Genomic DNA, 25,490 nt, shown 5'->3' on the forward strand with positions numbered 1-25,490 from the left:
CACATATATTACCTTTTTATATTTTTTTTCAAAATTACTTATATACAATTTTTTCATTCTTAAAAATGAAAAAATAAAATCAAATTGATTTTTTAAAATTTAATCTAATTTTTTATCAGTTTAATGTAAACAAAATTATTTTTTTTTAAAAAACAAAGAAAAAAATTCTTATATATATAAAGTGCCTAATTAAAAAAATCTTTTACATATATAACGAATAAAATATAGCCACTTTGTTGTTATCATCCAAACAAAAGTAAAATTGTGGAGATATGCATGAATCAATAATATAAGAGATATGCCTATATAAATTTTCAATTTTTTTAGTATGCACATCCATCATATAAGTTATATAAAAATTTTTATCAGACAACTCACGAATTTTCTTTACATTTGAATTTATAAAAATATGATAATTATTATTCATAATATTTTGGTATAGATCAATATTATTTATAGTGGTTGATTTATGTAAACCTGTAAAATCATAAATTAATTTCTCGCTTTTTTTTATAAATACGTTATTATCTGAATTTTCATTATGTATGCAATTTTTGGATACGTTTGAATTATTTTTATTTAAATATGAATATAAATTGCTCATAGTAATTGGCGTCTTTGTTGAAAAAGAAGTGAATATATCGAAAATATAATTTAAAACTTTTCCATTATTTAATGCTATAAATAAGTTAATATAATCATTTTTCTTGGTGTTTAAGCTTATAATAGAATTTACCTTAACATTCTTTGAAATAAAAAATGCATATGAAAAGAAATTGTTTTCTGTTCTTTTAAAAATATTTTCTTTGGTGTTATTATCCAAGGAAAATATATTTTTGTTAGTATCGTCATCATCCAATAGTGCATATAGCATGCTCTTATCAAGCTTATATACATCATCCACATTCCCAACAATACAATTAAATACATTGTTTTCTAATACATAATCAAGATTAGGATCGTATATAAATAGCGATCCACTTTTTACGTTTTTATCTCTTAACAAAATATTAAGAAATTTTACAAAATGTTCACTTATAAAAATAAATACTAAATATCCACATGATGACCCTATGTAAACAAAATTTCCAAATTCTCCATTAAATGTTTTTTTTTCCTTTTCAACGTATATATAGTTAAAATCACATATTAAGTTTATTTGCATACTAGTATTATCATCCATATTATCGTTGGGCAAATCGTTTTTTGCGTCTTTGTTGTCATTACTTCTATTATTACTCGGTTTTTGTATTTTAATTTTTTTATTATATATAATTTTTTTTCCTGTATAGCAATCAACAAAGGAAAGAAAATAATCTTTATTAAAACCTACACAAACTAATGTTTTTCCATCTGGTAAAAAATCGAAGCATTTAATAGAATTAATAAAATAAGGTTCACATATTGACAATGGAGGAATTGTTACCTCCTTTCCATCGTCATCTTCTAATGAAAAATCTGGTGCTTTATTTGTTTCTTGTTGAATAAAATAATTTTCTATATTATTATATAATTCTATTTTGTTTATTCTTTTTTCTTTTAATTCCTTTAAAATTTCTTCACTAATATCATAATTATATATACTTCCACTATATGTTAATATAGATAAAATATTCTCATTAGCATTTTTTTTCATTAAAATTATTGGAGAATATATATCAATAAATTCTCCAACATATTCTATCAAATTAGGTGTTTTATTTGTTTTTGTCTTTATTACATCAACATTTATTTCTAAAAGATCACTACTAATGTAAAAGCCATTTTTTTGTAATTCTTCGTTCCTGATATTTTCTTCTATTATATTTTTTGTTTTATTTTCTTCATCTTCACCTTTGTTATTCCATGCAGGCTTATTTTCATTTTCATTTTTAGAATTATCTAAAAAGTTGTCGTAATATAAATATTCTTCTTTAAACATGGTATCTTCATTATTTATTTCAAGAAAATGCGAATTTAAATCTATCACTTCTCCATTTGAATAGTAGTTTTTATTTTTTATATTTCCTTCTTTATACATTTCACTATTTGATAAAGATAATGTATTATTTTCGTCGAATTTATTATTATTGTTGTTGTCTTGGTCTATTAAAAATGCGTCCTCTTTTATTTCCATCAAGTCACCGTATGTTTTGTTTATATTATTATAAGTATTTATTTGTTTATTTTTAATATTCCACATTTGTATAGCATCATTAGAGGGTTCACTTATATCAGAAAAAAACTCGCTTTTGTCATAAATGTCACATAAATTTATATAAGTTTTGTCGTCATAATGACTGCCTTCTTCTTCGCTGTTGTTCACACTTTTACTATCATCTTTATCTTTGTTTATTTCTTCATTATTATTCACTTCAGATAAACTAATTATCGCTTCATCCTTTTTGAAAGTTATCAAATTGCTATAATTAAAAATACGTACTTGACTGACAACATTGGATGTGCTAATAAATAAATAATTTTTAGTACAACATATTTTACTTAAATTTTTTTTCTTTTCATCATTTATTATTTTAACATTTTTAAGAAATTTGAATTTCAAGTTGCATTTGCTGTTTTTATCAAAATCGCTATCATATAAATTAATGAAATTATTGTTTTCCTTTGTATTATCCTCATCTGGTATAGATTCATCATCCGATAATATTTTTTTTGATTTTTTCATATTATTTAAAAATTAATATATATACAATGAATTATTAGAGAGAAGAACAAAAAAAATGTATCTCCCAAATTTTAAAAAAACAGTAAAACATATTAATTTCTTTTTCTTTCCCTAATTTATGTTTCTTCATCAAATTCGAAGATTTAATTCCTCAAACTTTAAAGCAAGGTATAAGGAATACAATTCGAATGCGTTTTAAATACGCATGTTTTTTATACGTTTTTGGGAAATATATTTATATTATTATCCTTTTAACATTTTATAACACACCATTGCATAACACTATGTAATTTTGATCTTCTTTGATGATTCATATATTGTTCACGACGCATATGGATTATGTATGCATTACATTCGTAAATTGGCAGTGATTGCTCTTAATATTGATGCAGATTTAAAGGTAATAAAAGTTGTTATTACCAGACTTAATATTTATTTTTTAATTAATATATATTTTTTTTGAATTGTTTCTTTTTTGTAATTAAAAAAATCAAATTAATTATTCAATGCTTTATCGTACGTAATGCAACACATGGCGTAAAAAAAATTGGAAAAATAATTGAATTAAGAAAAATGAAGCTTGGAAAACAAAATTGAATTAATTAAAATAAATAATATTCACATATATATTTATGATGCGAAATTACATTCTCATCAAAACTACGTTCCTAGAGAGGAAATATAAACGAAAAGAAAAGTTGCAAATTGGGAAATTTAATATACTATAAATAGATAAATATTATACATATTCATGAACATCCATTTTGCAGTATATACCACATAGGATGTACTACAAAATGCAGATATCAGAAAAAACTGCGAAAACTCCAAATCATCAACTAGAACAAATTATGCATCATTAAGAGAATAATGACGAAATGTATTAGTGATAATATTATTTGTGAATATAAGATTCAATTTTACTTTGTGTGCTTTTTTCGATTTATCAAAAAATGAGCATTCTAGATTTAATGGCAAATTTAATTTATCTTTATTATCACTGGTATTAATAGTTTCTTTACCCAAATAATCAGGTATATCCTCAGATTTATTTGAGGGCTCTGTAGATATAGTCAAATCATCCTTCCCAGTATATATAAAACTAATAATTATTAAGGCCATATTATTTTGTTTTTTAATAACAATATGTTTGCTTTTTAATACTTCTTTAATACTACTTGATTGTTCATTTAATAGCTCATCTATAATTTCATCATAAGCATCCATTACAAACTCAAACGAACTAGCTTTTGATTTACAATTTATCGTGATTTTGTTTGTATTCAAATGCTTAGAAAAATTGTGGTCTATATCGGGTACTATCTTTATATTCATTTCAGCATCTAAAGGATTTATTAAAATAAAATTTAAAATTCCATTTTTTTTTTTTATAATTTTAAAATCATTTATATAAATCCTAGGCAAAAAATATATTGCACAATTATTTAACCTAACACCTGAAGTTAAATTTGAATTATGAAGTTTTAATAAATATTGCTTACAACCAGCGCATCTTTTTGATGTCTTACTTAATAAATTTGCCCTTAATGGCTTTAATTCATTAATATCTTTATAAAAATTATATGGGTAATTAAATGTATGCTCTATTGATAGATATTTTTTTGAGTCAACAATAACTATATTGTTCATTCCTTTATTTTTAGAATTGCTTATTTGATCACTTAAATCGTCTTTGTCAACTTCTGCAATTTTTACTTCTATTTCATCATTTACAATATTCTTCTCTATTCCGGTGCATATACGAACTGATTCTTTTTCCGTTTTAGTTATTTTCTCTTTGGTATCAAACAAGACCTTTTCGTTTGGAAATATAACAGGGTCTAGATATTTCAAATTTTCATTTTCTAACTCAAAAATCCCGAGGAAGTTTTCAGGATTTTTAATATGTTCACCACTTAATATATCTTTCAAGCTCATTTTGTTTATTGTTATTTGTGATTTATATATTAAGGAAGAATTTTTTTTTTCTTTGTTGTTTTTTCTTCGTCCACCAATTTCATTAATATCATTGTCATTATCTAGCTCATGCGATTTAATGTAGCAATTTTCATTATCATGAATATTGTCTACTATATATATATGTGTATTCAGGTGTCCTCTTTTTATATTTTTTTTTTCTTTTAATTTTTCATTACGTTTTATTAATTCATTTAAAACGCTTTTAAAAAAACATCTAAAAATGCAATTATTTTCTAGTAATATCATGTCGCCGATTAATTCATCGAGTTTTTTATTAAATACTGTATTAATTGATGCCCATAAACAGTAGGGGCATTTAAAATAAAATAAAAATTCTCCATTTTTTAAAATATCATAATTTTTACTATCCATTTTGTTTGTCATGGTTAAAATATTCTTATTTTTTTCTGCATTTTCGTCATCTGATGTATGACCTTTTTCACAAATGAGTTTTTCACTTATTTTATCCATACTTCTGGGCATCCTATCCTGAGGTAAATGCAAACTTTTTATACCATTTGAATTTTTAATAAAATTTATATCTTCATCTCTAGTTGAATTATTTATATGTTTTTCAATATACTTATCATTTATTCCATTACTTATTTCATTATTATATATATGTGTGTCGCTTTTTGCTTCACTACTTTTTTCCTTATTTGTTGTTTTGCTGCCAAGTGTACAAAAACTCGAGATAGGACGATCAAATTTACTTTGAGAAATTGTTAAGCAGCTAAAACAGAATGGGCATTTAAAACATCGCACACACTTATAAGAATAAACTATCGCCTCATTTTTTGTATATATTTGTGTGCATCCATTGCAAACATAGTATTCCACTTCTTTCCTTATATTATATTCATTTTTTATTTTCGAGCAAATCACACAAAAATATAACTCTTTTAATTTAAATAGTTTATCGTCTAAAAATAAATAGACCCTGTTTTTCATTATAATTGGGAAGAAATCGCAACAGAAGGGGAAATAATTATTAATATATATACAAATAAAATAAACTAAAATGATAGATAAAGCTAATGAAAGCTTTCACCATAAACAAAAATAGGAAAAGCAAAACAAGAAAAAATTAAATACATATATACATATAATTAAATCGTTTGCTAATTCAAATTACATATATATTTAGAATAGCATGTTGATAATCATTAAATTCGGACTATAAACATTTTTTGTAACTACAAATATTCTAATGTATATGCTCAAAAATGTCTTGTTAATTGGAAAATACGATATTTTATGTGCTTAAGTTAGGATTATATGCATAACAAAAACAAAAGCTTCCAAATTTTAAACTATATTTCCACATATTTTTTTACAAATAATTATTTATTATTTTTTTAACACATTACCCATTTTTAAGAAACGTGTAAAGGAAAATTACAATGTTTTTTGCGCAATTTCACTTTTTTTTCATTTTATATTACAAATAATATGATTTTGTATTATACTATCACTATCATTATTTTATTAATTTGGTTGGTTTTTGGAAAAAAAAAAATTAATCTAAGAGAGGAATAAATTTGAATAGTCACATATTTTATTAGCATTTTTTTTATTATAATTGTCTTTTCTTTGTTTCACTTAATATGATTTCATATTGTTTTGCTTTATTTATTTCGCTTTCTTTTTTTTGTATTTTTATATACACATTTATTCTATTTTGTTAGTGGTATTCTTAATATTTTCACAATTCATTTTTTGGATTAAATTTAAAATATGTATACGGCTTTATAATTTCATTTTGTATTGAAATTTATTGGCCTTTAATTTTCCTTTTACTTAAGGGCTAATATTTTGTAAAGGAAATAAAATAAATACACATAAAAATGAACAAATATATTAACACGTCAAAAGCCAAACTAAAAATGTTAAATGGTTAGAACGTAATAAATAAAAAATATACATAAATAAGGAACTTGCACATTATACGATTGTTATACAACACATTCGTAAAAGTAGAATACCGTCTTTTTTATTTTAAATATTCATTTCGAGATATATAAACCCAATATAACTATAAAATACATGCGTGTGTTATATATGTTTTCTCTTTTTATTCACATTATGGGCAGACCTATTCGTAAATGCAACTGAGAACACGGACATTTGCCTCAATAAGAAGAAAGATGTATCCATAGGTAATAAACATTAAAAATATGACATGGCGTATGCATATATGCATCTATGGATATATATATGCATATTTTCAAAACCAATTTGCAGACCCAAACTTCACTATTATACCAAATGATAACGTAACAAAATTTTACAATGCCGAAAACAATTATATACAAAAAATTGATAACATCGAAGAGAAAGGTAACAAAATAAACTCATATACATATATATATAACAGTATAATATATGAAATATTATGCATTTACATGTACGCCCTTTAATTAACAGAAAACGATGACGAATTAAAATTTGTAACGAATAAAACACAAAGTATACCAATCATAAATCCATCTTACATAAGGTTGCAATAAAAAATTTAATAATGGACGAGAAACTAAATTTATTAAAAATAACAAATGAATGCTAGATACGTATTAACATGCAACTATATATATGTTTGTTCATACACGTGATAAAATACTTTTCCTTTTAAATTGTGAATAAAAAATTTTCTTAGAGAACGAAACTTTAATGAAAAAAACAAATACATAGATACAAGTTTTGTTAATAATTTGGCCAAAATATCTACAGATGATATAGGCTTAAGCCATATGAACAATTATGAAAAAAAATATTATTCGACTTATAATAATGAAGGAAACTATTCGAATAACCAATATATAAATGCAACAAATGAATATTACATAACTAAATCGGTGGAAGAAAAGATTCCTAACACAGGAATACCTACTGAGCATTTTGTTTATAACAATGGTGTTTTGCAATATGAAGGTAAAAATGTGTAAAGAGGATTTATTTAGATCATATACAAATATTTTAATATTTATAAATATATGCATATATTACATATAAATAATTTGATAACTTAATTTATTTTCAGATAGCATGAAAAACTGGACCAGCAATAGCAGATATTTGTATTTCATTGAAAAAGAAAAGGAAAAGGATGAAAAACGGAAAGAAACAAAGTTAAAAGATATAACTCTTAAGGATTCAATTATCCCAGACAAATATGAAAAAATTCTTTTAAAATATGATTTTATTAGTGATAAAACAAAAATGGATAACTTAATATTAGATGTGTTAAATAATAGTAGGATCAAAAAAAGCAAAAATATTATTGATTCTATAATATGTATTATTTTACATTAATAATTATATGAACTATAGATATGAAACACCGTTAATATAATTGATTTTTTTCTTTCCTTTTTTGGAACTTCTCCGAACTGCTAACAGAATTTGAAGAGGATACTCAGACATATGACAATACAAAGTAACATTTCAAAATTTTTTATCATGACTCTTATTAGATAATAATATTTCTTTATTTAACAATCTTTAAATACATGAGAATGCACATATATCTATTTTTTTTATCTGATTTATTATTTTTATAGATCCAAAGAGGAAATTAAATCTGGCAGCCATGAACTTGTAAACATATTAAAGAACTTTAATTCGTGGAATAAATAAATATACATATTCTAAAGAATAGTATAATATTATAATACAATTAAGATGTAAAATATTTGCTTATGTTTCATTACATTTATTAATTTTAATTTGCTCTATTTAGAAACAATCGAATGAAGTTAGAAAAAATGAGGGCCTCAATGTAATTAAAAATAAAAATACTAAATATAATAGATATATCATTTCCGATTATTTGCATTATTATAATTATTTCAATAATGATATAAATCATTCACACGAATCAGCATCAGATAGTTATGAATATGAGCCTCAAAAAAATAATAACAATCTCATATGTAGGTCAATAAGCAAAAGAGAATTCAAAAACGAAAGTTATGACAACAATAAATCAATTTATAATAATGAAGAAAATATAAATATAGAAAAAATTACTTACTTTATTCCCGAAAATTTCGCTATGAATATATTTTTGCCTCAAGAACAAATTGTTAAAAAACATGATACTTATCTCGGTGACAATGTAAGCAAATTTGCATATACAACTGTCTAAGCATTTTATAATAGATGCATACCTATGATCATAAAAGAATATCCATCAATTCTAATATAAATAATAAATAAAAATAGCAAACATTCTCAATCTTTAAATTATGTTATTATTCGTTATATCATTACCCGTGAAATTCAATGCATTTTTATGAATAAATAGGTGTATATATTAAGATACTAATATTTTTTTAATATTAAATATTTATTACACATTGTAAATATTTTGATTTTTTTTTAAGATGGAACCCGTTTTAAAAATAAAAAAAATAAGATGGAATAAAAAAAAAATCAAATTTGAAAAGGAATTATTACAAAAGTATAACTATGTAGACAATTATTATTCCCACGGATATTGTACACGAATTGCTAATAATTTGATGAAAAAATTCAAGAAAGAACGAATTAATATTTACGACATTAAGAGTAAAATTAAATAAGTCAATAAATTTTTCATTTTTTCAAATTATTTTGTTATTCATTATGTAAATATATTTTTTTAACCTATTTAACTTTTTATTTTTTTACACAGCGAAAAAAATGAATAATAAAGCGAAAGAAGATATTATAGAAGAAGAAAATCTTAGAAAAATGAGGCTAAATAATTTACTGTGTCTGTCTGAAAGTGCTATAGATGAACAAAATAATTACGAACAAGAAATGGAAAATACAAAAGAAGAAAGTTATAAAACTGATAGTTATATCTCTTTTGATGATATAGACAATAGAAGTATAAATAATTTAAAAAAAAAATACAAAGTATTGAAAAAAAGTGATAATGACCATGAAAGAGATTTAAAAAAATTAAAATTTTATTTATGTAAAAAATTAAACAAGAAAAAATACATTAAAAAGCCTATGAAAATAAAGAAAGAAAAAACTAAAAAAGAGAAAATTCAAAAAATTATGAAATATTCATCAAAAGTTGGTTACAATCTTTTAGCTCAATTACAGAAAGGTATGCAATAAGAAATATAATTTGCACATATAAAGCTGATTTTTTTTATTTGTTCACCCATATTTCATATATATCACAAGGAAAATCACATATATATACATTAATTTGTGTTGCACGCGCTAATTTTTGTTCTTATACCAAATATATAACCAATATGTCTCATTAAAAAAACAGAACCCCACATGCGTATATCTATTCACATTTCTTTTTTTGCATTTTTTTTTTAATTTAGGAGAATTAAAAGCAGAGAGTGAAGAAGAATCCGAATTAAGCGAATTAGAAGAAGGAGAATTGTTCGATGATCAGGATAAGAATACCGAAGATCTTAATAGTTCAGAATATACTTATTCCTCTTTAACACTTTCATTTTCTGAATATTTAAATATACGAGAAGCATATTATAATGACAATTCTTATGAAAAAATATTTTACCCTAAAGACCCCAAAATGAACGTTACGTACATTTACGATACTGTGGATTTTTATAATATTTCTAAAGGAAAGGTAATTAGAGAAAAATCATTATGAAAAACTTAGTATCAAAGTTGAGAGATTGCTTTGCTTATTTGTTATTTTACTCTTTAACACAAAATTATTAGTCTTTTATTTTCATGCATTTTCATATATGCATAATTGAATTATTGCGATTATGTATTATAAAGAAAAAAAATTAATTTTAACTTTCTCTTCATATTTTTGCTCATTCATTTTTTCCTCTTTATACTACCTTTTACTATTTTTAACCACAGATATTGAACAAAAGACATATGCTCATGGAAATGCTCATATTCAATATAAAATTTTATGAAAGAAGCAATTTTATAAAAGAAGAAGATTTATCGTACTCATTCGAAATAAATGAAAATTGGAAAATAGCTATAGAAAAAAAAACGGATGATATAGACGAATTAGTTATAGGAATGGGTAACAATAATGAAAATCACAGTAGCTTTGGTTTATCTGGTGATAAAAATAAGATAAGAATAATTTATAATAATATAAATAAAAGAATATTATTAGCTAAATATATTAAATATTTAAATTATATATCATCTGGTACTATTGACAATGCAGCTGCATTTTTTTTATATGAAACTGATACATTAGATTTAAGAAATGTTCAATATGATAAAGTTGCAGATTCTATAATATGTCTCCATTTAAAAAATTTTAAAAATATTGATAATATAAATATAGCAAATAGATCAATGGATTTTGAAAATTTGTGTGAATTTTTATCTCTTCTAAATATTAAACAATACAGTACATTAAATTTATCCAAAAACCCGTTATTTTTAGATTTAACATTTCATAGTAAAAAAAAAGATATAGATTGTGTTATAGATATTTTTAAGAAAAACGTAAAATTAAATGAATTAATTATTGATTTTGTCGATTTGTCAAATCCACTAGGTGAATATTTTATTACAAGTTTATTACTAAATACAAACATAACCTTTTTAAGTTTAATAAATTGTAATATTGGATCAGATAATATAAAAAATATAATAAATGCTTTGGAGCACCGAAAAGTAAACATGATATATCCTATAAATTATATAAATATCGAATTTAATAATTTAACATATTATGATATAATATCTTTAATTAAAACGCTATGTATATTAAATAAAAATTTTAAAAAATTATATATATGTGGAAATCTAGTTCAAGAAAATATTTTTGATGTATCATTTGCGTTTAAAAGAAAAAAGAAATTAATTGAAATGGACAAATACAATAAGCAAGTACCAGATCTTTTCCATTTTGATAATATTTATGATGTTAAAAATAACCTTTTTTGTAATTTGAGAGGCACTGCTGAGTTGACAGAAAACGTAAGTTATCCTCAATATATATATGTGTGCGTTTTCTGTAAACATATTTTATGTTGGTGTTTCTTTTGTCATTTTGTTCTATTATTTTATATTTGATAAATCCTTTTTATTCCTTTTTTAGTCTAAAGTTTCCAATGTCACCTTTGAGTTATATCTTAAGTATTTATATATTATGGCCCCAGAAGACAAATTGTACACAATTAGAAATATCACAACTATTAAAAGGCGATATCAAAGGTTTTTGAGCATCGTAGCTTTACATGATAAAAAAGAAATAAATATACAACTAAACCTTTTCAGAGAAAATAACATCACATTATTTAACAATTTAATTAAAAAAAGGTAATCATAAAAAAGACAAGTTATAAATAGTAAAAAAAATTGGAAAAAAATAGAAATTTAAACATTTTTTTTTGTTCCTGCAGCTTTCATGCTGAAATGTATTATAACAAACAAGTTAATGCCAATAAATTCGTAAATGAAAATATTTTAAATTATTTTTCCATGAGGATTAAAAATGTAATGACGAAAAAATACGAAATAATATTTCAAACTCCTTTAATACGCATTTATATATATATATATATGTTCATCCAACCCATGTTTTTATAACTATATCACATGCATTAATTATATAATAAATATAATACATTTTTCTCCCCTTTAAGGAATTGAATTTTTATCACTACAACGTCACGCCTGAAGAAATTCATTATGTTTTGGATTTGTGCAAAAAAAATTTCGTAAAGAATATAAATCTTAGTTGCTGTTATTTAACGAATGATGATATTTTATATTTCAACACAGCCAAAAATGATTCTTATAAAATAAATGTTTATAATATTTCTTTAAATAACAATTTATTTACTTCCGATATACAAATAGATCAGCTAATTAAATTTATTTCCAATTTTTCAATTTATTTGTAAGTCAATAGATTTTTATATAATTTTTACATATGTGTAGTGATATGCATAGCGAAATATACCCCAACATAAATTAAACAGTTTACTAGTTATTTATGCTCATATATATATACTTATTTTTTTTTAGTAAAATTAATCTAAATAACTTGAATATAGGAGCCAACTCATCGACATATAAATTATTTTTTTACATTTTAAATGATACGAAATCCAAGATTGTTATGTATGCTAAAAATTATAATAATTCTATAAATAAGACACCAAGAAGCAAATGCAGCCCAAAACTAAACAATATTTACCCGTTTTATCTTATACATGTTATTTTTCTATCTCATATATTTATTACTTTAACATTTTACTTTTTTCCCTTTAGGTTGGATAATTGTAATTTGGGAAACTCTTTTTTATTCAATGTAAATAAGAATATTCAAGATGTGAATACAAATGATTACTTAAATGTTTTGTCAATGCAATATAATGAATTCAATAATAAAAAGGAAATGCTAAAGTTTTTAAATAAAATAATTATTAAATGTAAGCAAATTAAAAAAATAAAAATATTTTCCAATTATATAACTGAAGAAGAAACTAAACTTATAGCAAAGCATATAATAAAAAAAAATATTGTTTCATTCGAAGATACTTATGATGTACCATCATCACATAAACGTAACAGAAAATTTTCAAAACTATCCAAAAAAATAAATAATATAGATTGTAATACTGAGCTGACACCCAATGAAATAAAAAAAATTACAGAATTTTTTCAAAAAGAACAAAAAAATGGTATAAATGATAACAAACATAATTCCCCATTAAATGATCGTTACCATTTAAGTGATTTAAAAACCAAGAACATTAAGAACTCTTTTATTAAAAAGTAAATATCATTTGGATTTTTCCATCATCTGGCCGTTTACATGTGTATATTTCCTATTTATGATATTACATATTCTATAATGCTTTCGTTTATATTGGAGGCATCTAGGTAATATTTGATTTATAGAAGCTTTTTTTTCCTTTTTTACATTTTTAAATAATTTTTCCGAATTTTTTTTTGTGTAATTTTTTATTGTGTTTTGTATTAAATTGGTATTTTATGTTTAAGAAGTTTTCCTTCGTTCCCCTTTTTTTATATGCTAATATGCATATCAAAATATTTTTAAATTTTACTTTTATTAAATATTTATGATTTGATGGTAATGTGTACAATTTTGTATGCGTGGTTCTTCATCTCATGTTATGTATTTCTCTTATTATGCTTATTTTATTTTTAATTTTAATGCCTTTTCACATTATATGAGAGCATGCGTAGCATTTTGTAAATTTACGTTAATTTTAATTTAAAAAAATAATAATAAATAAAATGTTTAAATTTATTAATAGAATGCATAAAAATATATTAATTTTTATTAACTCGCCTTTATCTTACTCATTTTTATAAGAAATAATATTGCAAAATATATGTTTGAAAACTAATAAGGTAAACAATAAACGCGTATAGTAGCAAATATAATATAGCAAATAATATGAAAATAAATATTAATAGAAATATGTAAAAATAAAATACTTAAAATCCGTACAAAATATGGAAATAAAAAAATAACCTTTGAAATACATGAAATTTCCTGTAAATTATTTTATTTTAATTTTTATTGTTTTTCACTATTTTTAAAAATGAGTATGTATGTTTTTTTATTATTCGAAAGTGTAATACTGCTGATTAATAGTGTTTTAATTATAAACGAAAAGAAATTAAAAAAATATAAAAAGGTAGATATCAGTTTGAATAGTAATGATATTTTTGATAACATTAAATTGCTGTTCTACACAATAAGAATATACTTTAAAATCCCATTGATTTTTCTCAATCTTTTATGTATTGTTATTGAAATATTATTTGGATAACTTTAACATGATAGTGCGTGCATATATATATTTGCATACTATATATGTATGTGTGTATGTATATATATATGCATCATTTTAATAGTTAAGCAGGTTATTTAGCCATATATCACACTATACTAAATATATTCTTAAAGAATTGTTTTTTATTTATTATTTCGACGTTAAAGATATATTATATGTGTATGTATATGCAATTTTTCAATAGCAATGAGCTTATCATAAATAATGGGCACTGTCTTCTCAATAGAATAGTTATTGAGGAAAAATATGTGCTTTTTAAAAACAAGTGCAAATATAGATTATATAGATATATTACACATAAGTGTAATTGCGTGAATATATAGAAACAAGAGTATTATTTACCTTCCGAATTTGTTTCGCTTTGGTGGGCCCTAGTACTTCCCCTTTTATGCATACATATCGATTTTGGTAATATGACTTCTAGCTACATAAATGAGGTTAAAAAAAAACAAAAAACATATTTAAGTTATTTATTTTGTAAATTTGAGAAATATACGAGCGAAAAGTTTTTAAATGATTTAATGAACAAATCGTTAAATGAAATTTCATTATATCCATTTCAAGATGTAAATGATAATGAAGTAATAAATGATATAAACGAATTTATTAACGAGTTGACTATAAATGCAGAATATAAAAAAAAACGGATATTTAAACATATATGTGAAACTTTCCTTTCTGATAACTTTTATATTTACAATGACAAAGATAGATATGAATTAAAATATATAATTTTAAAAGTATTATTTTTAATTAGTGAAAAGTCCAAACATGATAAATTAAAAGAGATTGACCTGATATATGATAAATATTTTAGTAATAGTAACGACGGTAAAAGAAAAGAGGAAAACGATATAACGGTTTTAAATATTAATGATCAAAAGGCTTTAAATGATATAAATAACTTTAATATAGAAGAAAATCAAAAATATTTGGATGAATTATACAATAGCTATGATGATGCTTCCCAATTTAATTTTTCTTCGAGTGAAAATGATGATCATGCAGATAATAAAGAAGGATTTTGTAAACATTCAAATAAATTAAATAATTATTTAAACAACGAAAATGGTGAATCTGATTATAACAATACGAATGTGCAAAGTGATGGTGATGATATCTTTAACACTTTTAATGAAGCAGAATACAACAATTTTATAGGAAATTATATGAAAAGCAAAAATGAATTGGTCTATGAAAATGTTATTAAAAAAATATCAATGTGTGCTTATAAATATCCACATTATGAAAATGTCAAGGATAAATTAAGATATGCCTCGGCTCATTTCGGACGTAATAGCCATGAGATGGCTGATGATGAAGATGACTACTGTGATGACTATTATTACTCTGATGGTTTCTATGAAGATTCCCCTTTACGAAATTATGAGCCCAATTATAATAAAAATAAAAATATATGTAAAAAAAATTATGACGAAAAAAATGAAAATTTTCAAAATAATTTAGATGAATCGTATGATGAATATATATTTACAAATTTAAAAAAAATAAAAAATAAAAATAAATTTTATTTGTTCACGTCTAAACCAAAAGAACAGTATTTTTTCAATAATATTAATTTTTTTGATGAAGAAAAACATAATAATATTGAAACAGAACAAAATTTAATATATGAAACAGATATATATAATCTGCATAATATATTTATCAATGAAGATATACAGAAACAGAGTGAAGATTCCCATTTTAAACAGCAAATAAGCAGTATTTCAAATGAAGACCATAATAGTATACGCAATATAGCCCTTAGCAAGCAAGCACAAACAAAAATAGATCAAATACACAATATTAATGAAAATTTATCTCTCGATAAAAATGCTGATCATATAGTTAAATACAAAATATACGACAAAGACGCCTTATTAGAATCTGGAATTCAAGATAAGCATTGCAACCAAATTATAATTGGAGAAAACTATGTTAATAATAGAAATACACTTATAAAGGGAGTGAAAACTGCGATAAAAACGCCAAGGGTTAAAAAAAAAAATGCTTTTTATGTAAGTGAAATATTTATAATTAAAGAAATTTTAATAATGTTATCTTTTAATTGCCCTATAAAATTTAAAGGCATTTTTTTTACAAATTTCATGGATTTCTTATTCGATAAACCAATGGATAGAAATAAGATTAAAGATGATTTTTTGTTTTATATAGAAATAAAAAAAAAAATTATAAGTAATGGCAACCTTGGAACCACACGCCAAGGGAAACATCATCTTAGCAGTGATACAAAAAATAATAATATCACATCAGAGCAGATAATTAACTCTGATACCATTACTTATTATGCAGTTATAAGCGAAATGATGAAGATAAAATTATACAATATTCGAAGAACCACATTTAAAAACTATATTAAAAATATTAAAAAAATTAACATCAAATTATTTTACATTCACATATTTTTTTTCCTAATAAATAAATTTCGCCATTTTTTTTTCTTTTTGCCTTGTAAATTAAGTAACATGTTTAATTATATTATTTACATTAGAGAAAATTTTAGTTATAAGGATGGGAAAAGAAATTTTTTCCCCCTCTTAGATCAATTTTGTATGAATAGTAATAATAATGACCAAAAAGGGCATAACCTTAATATATATTATCAGGGAAATTTTATGGACTGTTTTGTGGATTCGTTAAAAACAATTTACACTGAGTGGGGATTCATTATAAGCATCTTATATAATTATCATATTATACTAGTTTTAAGGCAATATAATATTGTGCCCATTAAGGATGACCAAATATTGGATCTTCTTCAAAAATTAAGCACAATTAAAATTTTGGATTATATAAAACTGGAAGATTTTGTTAATTTGAAAAGAAAAAAAAAAAGGTTGAAGAAATATACAAACATTTTTCCAAAGCGTGAATATATTCATGTATGCTCATATAATGACAACAAAATGGGCCAAAACCATGAAAATTGTGAAAAAAATTTGATTGATGAAGAAAAAAAATATACAAATAAAATAGACAAAGAAGATATTTCAAATTTTCGGTCTTTAAGTTTAATTCATTTAGGCTATTTAATAAATAAGTATTTATACATATGGAATAATTTATATAGTTTTTTGGATTATATTTTATCCTATTTATTATATAGTATTAATATAAATGACTATATTTATTTTAATTCTATATATGATAATGCAAAAAAGTTTTGTATTTGTTATGATATTGTTGTATTATATTGGAGAAATAATCAAATTTTCGTTAACAAATCAATGGAAAAAATATTCCGGTTTTTGCTGAATAATTTAAATTTATATTATTCAAATCATATAAATAATTGGATTAAAAAGGGTAAAATAAATGATAAGTATAATGAATTTTTTGTCTATTCCCAAAACAAATCATTAGTAAAAAAACATGATCACAGTATGCTTTTTATAAAAAAACAAAATGATTATGTCTTATGCCCCGAGTTTTTTAATTCTTTCATTTTTTTCCTAATCAGTTTAGGAAATAATATACATTTATATATGAAAATTAAAAATGAGCAAGATACTATCGATTATATTGATTATTACATAAAGGAGGAAGGTAATTATGTGCTCCACCAAAAAAATAAAAAAGAATACGGCAAAAATAATTATTATTCAGATGTATTACATGGGAAAAATTTCTATAATAGTTCCAAATTTTATGAAGACAAAGCTTCTACAGATGACACATATGAAGATGATATTATTTTGTTTAGAGAACAATCAGATTCACATAAAAAATTACACGAAAATACTCTGGATTATTACTACAATTTAGAGAGCATAAAAAAAATACAAAATAACTCATTGGATATATTATCTAAATTTTTAAAGATAAGAAAAAATAAAAATAGGGGGTTACCATATTTTAATAAAAATATTATATCATTAAATATTTCCTATGATATATTTATAAAAAAATATTTTCAAGAACAATTTTTTAGCTTTTATAAAAAAAGTAACCGTATATTTTTACATAGCATAATAAAATATTCTAGTCTTTTAGAATATTTTTGTTGTATGCGCAGTTTAGTATGTCTCGAAATTAATGATTTTATCTCACCTTTTTTCGAATTTATTTTTAAAGATGCTTCGAGCCCTATTATTGATGAGAGAAAAATGAATCACACATTTAGGCAATGTGTTATTAATAATATTATTATGAATTGTGACAAAGCAGATAATGAAGAAGCCCCTAATTATGCATGCTCATTTTTTTTGCATAAAAAATTTGTATTACTCCATATGAAAATATTATTATCTATGGATAATACATATTACATTAATTATTTTAAAAAATTGCATCATAATACAATTTTTAATTTCCAAAAAAATAAAAAAAAAAGTGATGACCACGGAAAAAAAAAAATACCTAACCTTTTTGACTGTGCTAGCAAAATCGAGGCCCCAACAAAACAGTTCAGAGATCATACTAATATTAATAGAATTGACCGCAGAGAAAGTGATAATTATGATAAAAATGGCAATCAGTTATATGACGAACAATATCAACAAAATAATAATCAACCAGTAACTCAACAAATGGATTTAGCTAGCCATACACTGGTAAATATTAATAACGATGGAATTGGATCTAATGTGAATAACAGTTTTTATTTAAATTCTAAAAATGAAATAATAACAAACGAATGTATACTAAATGAGTCAATTCAAAAAAATAATACACATAATATTGTTGGTATCAAAAATGAATATAATGAAAAAGACCAGAAAAATGTTGATAATAATAGAAAAAATGATACTTATGATTTAGAAGATAAAATATATATACGTAATGAATTAATAAAGAATTTTTATAAAGAAGGGATAATTACAAATGTACTTAAAAATATATATTTCAGATTGAAAGAAAACAAAATGTACAATAATAACATCAACATTATTACTAACAGAAATTTAATGATTGAAACAAAAGGTGGACCATTTATAAATTTTTTGTTTGACTCTAATTGTTTAGAAAAATATTCAGCTATATTTTCTTTTTTTTTAGAAATTAAAAAATCTTTGCACATATTAAATTTGGTTCATATATTTTATAAATATTTAAAGACAAAAAGAGCTGAAGAAGCTTTGCAATTTCATAATTTTCATATTATTATTACAGCATTGTGCATATTAAAATATAAAATTTTTTTTTTCTTAAATACTTTATATACCTATTATCAATGGATTTTAACCTTTGCATGGAATAATTTTTTATTAAATCTATATGCTTCAAAATCCTTATATCATATAAAAAATAATCATGAATTGTATTTAAATTTCTTATTAGAAGCAATGCTAATACCTATAACTACTGAACACCAAGAATTGTACAATTATTACGTAAACAATGATTATAAAAATAATAGTGAAATTTACAAACAATTTGAAGCAAACTTTTATAATTTTTCCGAAACAAAGGATCAACAAGATGCCTTCGAAAGAAGCACACATTTATTACAAAATAATAGTACTAATAATATGCAAAATATAGAAAATAAAAGTTTTGAAGGAAATCAAAATGAATACAAAGGCGAAAAGGGCTTTAATAATTTACATAAAAAATCGCTATTAAATGAACTATTTTCTAATAACATTTTAAACATATTATTTATACCTACCCAAATATATGAAATCATGTCAGAATTAAGCAAGTACTTTAATATTAGTTTTGACATAAACTTTGACAATTCTTATGATGACAACTTCGAGTATGAAATGAACGAGGAAAATGACGAATTCGAAAATGATGAAGATGAAGACATCGATCAAGTAAAAAAAAATATAAGTGAAAATTATAATGAAAAAGGCGTTAATAATTTGAATAATGAGAATAATTTAAAATACACAGAAAAAGAGCAAGCCTTATTTTATATAAAAAACAATATCAAATCACTTTTAAACATTTTTGAAATACACTATGCTGAATTCATGATGAAATTAAATATTATTTCCTTTAACATTGAAGAAAATTGTTTTTTTGGACCTAATAAAAATTACAAACTTTTTAATCATATAATAAGAATGGACAAAAATATTTTAAAAAAAATTTCAATACTCGAATTTATGTTATCGTTTCGATCATTTTCAAGTGTCCCTACACATTGTTTACCATAATTTTTTCTCAACCTCATTTGGGGGGATATACATATACACATTATTATAACTCCACGCGTATATATGTAAGGAGTATTATTCCAATAATATATATGTATGATTTTATTTTTCGACATTTTTTATTAAATGCATTTCTTTACGAATAAGCTTGTCGTTTAATTGCCTTTCATTTGCCTACTCTTATATTATTTGTTTTTTGTTTTTTTGTTTTTTTGTTTTTTTTATATTTTTTTTTGTTCTTTTTAACTTTCACAAATTTACTATCCCTCTTCAATTTTGTGGTATTTTGCAAGGAAACTACAATACTAATATATGTATATTTCTATAAAAAATAAAGACATGTTTTCCTCACATTCATTTAATAATTATAGACTATATAAAATATTAAATATAAATGATGAATAAACACAATTCCTCCAAAAAATAAATACAAATGAAAATAAAACAACATGCGAGATAATATTCAAATAGTAAAAATCGATAAACAATGCCACCATCCCTATATTGGCATAAAATGCTTGACAAAAATTTACATTATAATACAAATGGTTCTATATAATAAATAGTGAAATCAAGTACAAATAATACATAAATATATAATTAATTTTAATTGTAATCTTTTATTTTACAAACATATCAAGCATTCTTTTTGTGACATAAAATCCTCCTAAAAATAAAAACAACAATAAAAGTTTTGCACACATTGTTACACATATATGTTATTATATACGCATATATTTTTATAGACTTATAAGCAAATACAAATTTAAAAACGCCTAATAACAATTTTTTTGTGAAGAAAAAATATGCCACTATATAATATATCGATACCTGATAAATTCACAGCAGATAAAAATGTAGCAATCATTGATAAAATTGAACTTAAACTTTTAAATCCGCTTCCATATTCAATCATGCTTCCTATTATTATAATTCCAGATAGCTACGAAAAAAAATATTATACGTCAATTTATGCATGGATGTATGTATGTATGTACACAAGACTATATATGTGGCTATTATTTCATTAATTTGTTAAAAATTGTGTTATTAGCTATAATATATTCATTTTATCTGCTTTTTTACCGCATTTGTGACAGACATCAATGGTGTATGTAGAGATGGCGCTATTGACCACACACAGAAATAACCAACAATAATAGACAAAGCAAACAAAAATAAATGATGCAAATCTGACTGTGAAAACATGGTTCCAATTAGAAAAGCAATAATAATTACAAAAAGAAGAGATATATAAAAGTAAAAATCAGATTCGATAAAAGTTTCGATTAAACGCGTGCCAGTAGGATATATAATTGTATTTTTTGAATAAGATTCAATATCTTCTTTTTTTTCTTTTATAAATACACTATTACTCTTAGTTAAATCCTCAACGATTTTATTAGGTGAGTATAATATATTACCATCTTTTATAATAACCAGCTCTTTTATAATATCATTATTCATATCTACATTAAATTGCAATCCTCCTCCCATTTCTTCTAACAAATTTATCATATTCATAGAAAATAATTCCGAAGCTTGTAGTGGCATATTTCTTTCGATTTTATCTCTTCCTAACACATGAACTCCATTTATAATAACATTTTTATTAGACACAGAACATTCAATATTTCCTCCCCAATTATTTTTTTTGTCACCAAATTCAGTAGATAAATCAACGGCTACACTACCCCTTTTCATTAATTTGATCATTTCTGTAGATACCAATTTTGGTGATGTTTTTCCAAGTATTGAAGCTGAACAAATTAAAACATCACATTTTTTAATAATTTTTTTAAACAATATATTTTGCATTTTTATATATTCTTCGTCTTGTATATTCTTTTCTTCACATATTTTTATTGGATTTTTTATAAATATTCCACCACAACTGTTTACTTCTTCTTCCGCTGTATATCTAGGATCATATGCATATACAATAGAACCCATGCTTTTTGCAGTTATAATTGATTGTAATCCTGCTACTCCCGCTCCAATAACAAAAACACGTGCAGGATTAATTTTCCCTGCTGCGGTAATAGAATATTTACTAAATCGTGGCAAGGTAAAAAATGCTTCTACAACAGCTCGATACCCTTGTAAATTACTCATAGAACTTCTAACATCTAATTTTTGTGCCTTAGTAAATCTAGGAACTTCGTCAATAGCTATATATGTAATATTAATCTTTTTTGTCTTATTATTTTCATTATTTTCTACGGCTTGTTTTAAAAGGTCTTGATTAATACTTGGCCATAAATAACTAATTAATGTAGTGTTGCTTTCTATTTTATTTATAAATTTCTCACTTGGTGGATCAACTTTTAATATAATATTACTTTTGGCAAAAATGGATTCGCGTGAAACAATTTCAGCACCGTATTTAATATATTCCTCATCTTGTATTTGTATTTTTTCTCCTATGTTTTTCTCGGCCAAAATTCTAAAACCCATTTTTCTTAGCTTTGGAATGAAATGTGGAATAATAGGAACTATCGATAAATTAACATCTGATTTTTGGATTTTGTTATGTATACCATTTGGCCATGTTTGGTTTTCATCCCCTTCCGCATGTTTGATTTGTTCTTCATTATTTTCATCCAATACATCCCTGCTTACATATAAATCAGCATTTTCATCCCTTACCAATCCTATTATTTTTCTAGGTTTGGGATATTCTTCTTCCATTAAAATTTCAAAATCATAATTATTTTCGTTATTATCCGAAATGGAATACAAAGAGCTTGTTTCTTTCTTGTCTTCATTTATTATAGAGTCTTTGATTATTGAAAAATCAGATCGCCTATAACCCATATAATCATTTAGGATCGTCAAAAGTTGATTAGTTGAATGCTTAGCGTCTCCAAAAAGCATATGTGTATTTGAAAAATAAAATAATGGATTGTCAATAGCAGAATATCCGCTACTTAAACTTCTTTTTAGTATAATAACTTTTTTAGATTTCCAAACTTCAATCACTGGCATTCCATAGATTTTACTTTTAGGATCTAAGGAAGATGGATTGATAATATCATTAGCTCCAACAACTAAAACTAAATCAACATTTGATATTTTTGAATTAATTTCATTCATTTCTTTAACAGCATTATATGGTATATTAGCCTCGGCTAAAAGTACATTCAAATGTCCTGGCATTCTTCCGGCAACTGGATGTATAGCAAAATTAACTTGGATATTTCTAGATTTTAAAATAGTGTACATTTGGGCTAATTCTCGTTGGCATTTACTTATAGCCGTACCATATCCTGGTACAATAACTATGTTTTTAGCATTGATCAAACTTTCAGCAACATATTTATGTGTTGTTGAATTCACTAATTTAGTTTTTTTTTTTGCGTCATGATTATCCTTGTTTTGAATAAATTCGCTGTTAATATCACCTTCTTTTTGATCATAGTTTACTTCATAATTATCCCATCCACCTAATATAATATTAAATATATCTCTGTTCATTCCTATACACATAATATAAGATAAAATTGCTCCAGATGAACCAATTAGCGATCCTGATATTATTAACAAATTATTATGTAATAAAAAACCACTTATTACTGTAGAAAAACCAGAATACGAATTTAATACACTTATAAGAACAGGCATATCTGCTGCACCTACAGATGCTACTAAATGGAAACCAAGAAATAAGTCTACAAATAATGAAATATATAAACAAATGGTTTTTAAATAAAAAGATTTTATATTTATAAAATAATACCCCAATATTATAATAATAACAATATCGACAATATTTATCAACTTTTTTATTTTTAATTGTAATGACTTGCTATCAATGATTCCACTTAATTTTCCTGATGCAACTAATGAACCAATAAATATAATTGCGCCAATAAATGTTCCTAAATATATCTCCACTAAATATATTGTGTTCATTTCATAATTCTCAAAATATTCTGAATGAAATTTTGAAAATCCAACTAATAAAGCAGCTAGCCCAACAAAACTATGAAACAATGCAACTAACTGAGGCAAATGGACCATACTAACGTTATGTGCAATATATATCCCTATTAATGTAGATAGGGTAACTATCAAAAAAAATAATTCATATCTAAATCCAAATCCAACTTGACTAAATGTTACTATTATTGCAGATAATACACCAATAACCCCTAATACATTCCCTCGCTTTGATGTTTTGTGATCATTTAATCCAGTTAAACATAATATAAAACATATCGACGAAAACAAATAAATAGAATTTAATAATGATGGTATGAACGAATAAGACGGAGCTTCTATTTTATCATTATTCAATAAAATGGTGTGTTCTTGTTTTCTATCATTTTTTTTATAATTATAGTCTATATTATTCTCAGATGGAAAATTAATTATTGGTAATTTTATCTGAAAACTGTTATCTCTCTTATTATTGTTTCTTTCGTTTATTTGTTCATAGTAGTTGTTTAGATTATTTCTCAAATTTAATCTACAATGGTTATGTCCAATCAGATGCAAAAACAAAACAATTAACCCAATGAGTTTTATCATCCTTTATCCCGTTTATCAATGTATATTTTGAAGTGGTCGCAAAAAAATTATATATATATTACGTGATTATATGTCAATTAATTTAGTATCTCTTATAAGAGTGTTCTCAATTTATGTAAGATGCATAAACAATGATTGTAAATACAAACAAATATATATAACAAAAATTTACAAATAAAAAACAAAAAAATTAAATAAAAAGTTGTAAATTATATTCTTCTGTAAGAAAACATATTTTCTCACAAGCGAAACATTTATAATAGTTTTTTTTTTCATAATTCTATGAAAACAAGAATATGATCAAATCATAATTCAAAAGAGAAATAAAGTAGAATACAAAATATAATGATAATTTTAATAAAATTTTATGGCATTCATATATTT

At 23.4% G+C, this 25,490-nt stretch overlaps 6 protein-coding genes across 6 annotated transcripts; 3 read left to right on the forward strand and 3 right to left on the reverse strand.

Annotated features, from left to right (window-relative positions):
* Positions 1–202: 202 nt before the first annotated feature.
* Positions 203–2,665, reverse strand: PBANKA_1316700 (conserved Plasmodium protein, unknown function; the record flags this gene model as incomplete). Its single annotated transcript, XM_034566754.1, has 1 exon — positions 203–2,665. The coding sequence occupies one exon, from the start codon at positions 2,663–2,665 to the stop codon at positions 203–205; it is 2,463 nt and encodes an 820-aa protein (XP_034423319.1).
* Positions 2,666–3,514: 849 nt separating this feature from the next.
* PBANKA_1316800 (dynactin subunit 4, putative) lies at positions 3,515–5,596 on the reverse strand (the record flags this gene model as incomplete). The annotated part of the gene is made up of 1 exon (XM_034566755.1): positions 3,515–5,596. One exon carries the CDS (start codon positions 5,594–5,596, stop codon positions 3,515–3,517), a length of 2,082 nt encoding a protein of 693 aa, XP_034423320.1.
* Positions 5,597–6,492: 896 nt separating this feature from the next.
* PBANKA_1316900 (conserved Plasmodium protein, unknown function) lies at positions 6,493–13,394 on the forward strand (the record flags this gene model as incomplete). The annotated part of the gene is made up of 18 exons (XM_034566756.1): positions 6,493–6,541; positions 6,739–6,804; positions 6,890–6,985; positions 7,073–7,145; positions 7,302–7,576; positions 7,686–7,898; positions 8,045–8,081; positions 8,206–8,242; positions 8,385–8,762; positions 9,031–9,214; positions 9,321–9,746; positions 9,979–10,250; positions 10,496–11,584; positions 11,706–11,926; positions 12,010–12,103; positions 12,253–12,509; positions 12,638–12,733; positions 12,884–13,394. The coding sequence occupies 18 exons, from the start codon at positions 6,493–6,495 to the stop codon at positions 13,392–13,394; spliced, it is 4,374 nt and encodes a 1,457-aa protein (XP_034423321.1).
* A 793-nt stretch (positions 13,395–14,187) lies between these two features.
* On the forward strand, positions 14,188–14,418 carry PBANKA_1317000 (Yos1-like protein, putative; the record flags this gene model as incomplete). The annotated part of the gene is made up of 1 exon (XM_034566757.1): positions 14,188–14,418. The coding sequence occupies one exon, from the start codon at positions 14,188–14,190 to the stop codon at positions 14,416–14,418; it is 231 nt and encodes a 76-aa protein (XP_034423322.1).
* Positions 14,419–14,855: 437 nt separating this feature from the next.
* On the forward strand, positions 14,856–20,573 carry PBANKA_1317100 (gamma-tubulin complex component, putative; the record flags this gene model as incomplete). Its single annotated transcript, XM_034566758.1, has 1 exon — positions 14,856–20,573. The coding sequence occupies one exon, from the start codon at positions 14,856–14,858 to the stop codon at positions 20,571–20,573; it is 5,718 nt and encodes a 1,905-aa protein (XP_034423323.1).
* A 620-nt stretch (positions 20,574–21,193) lies between these two features.
* Positions 21,194–25,106, reverse strand: PBANKA_1317200 (NAD(P) transhydrogenase, putative; the record flags this gene model as incomplete). Its single annotated transcript, XM_034566759.1, has 3 exons — positions 21,194–21,240; positions 21,405–21,516; positions 21,660–25,106. The coding sequence occupies 3 exons, from the start codon at positions 25,104–25,106 to the stop codon at positions 21,194–21,196; spliced, it is 3,606 nt and encodes a 1,201-aa protein (XP_034423324.1).
* Between the last annotated feature and the right edge of the window lie 384 nt (positions 25,107–25,490).

The sequence above is a fragment of the Plasmodium berghei genome (genome assembly GCF_900002375.2).
Source record: "Plasmodium berghei ANKA genome assembly, chromosome: 13".
Classification (NCBI taxonomy): Eukaryota; Apicomplexa; class Aconoidasida; order Haemosporida; family Plasmodiidae; genus Plasmodium; species Plasmodium berghei.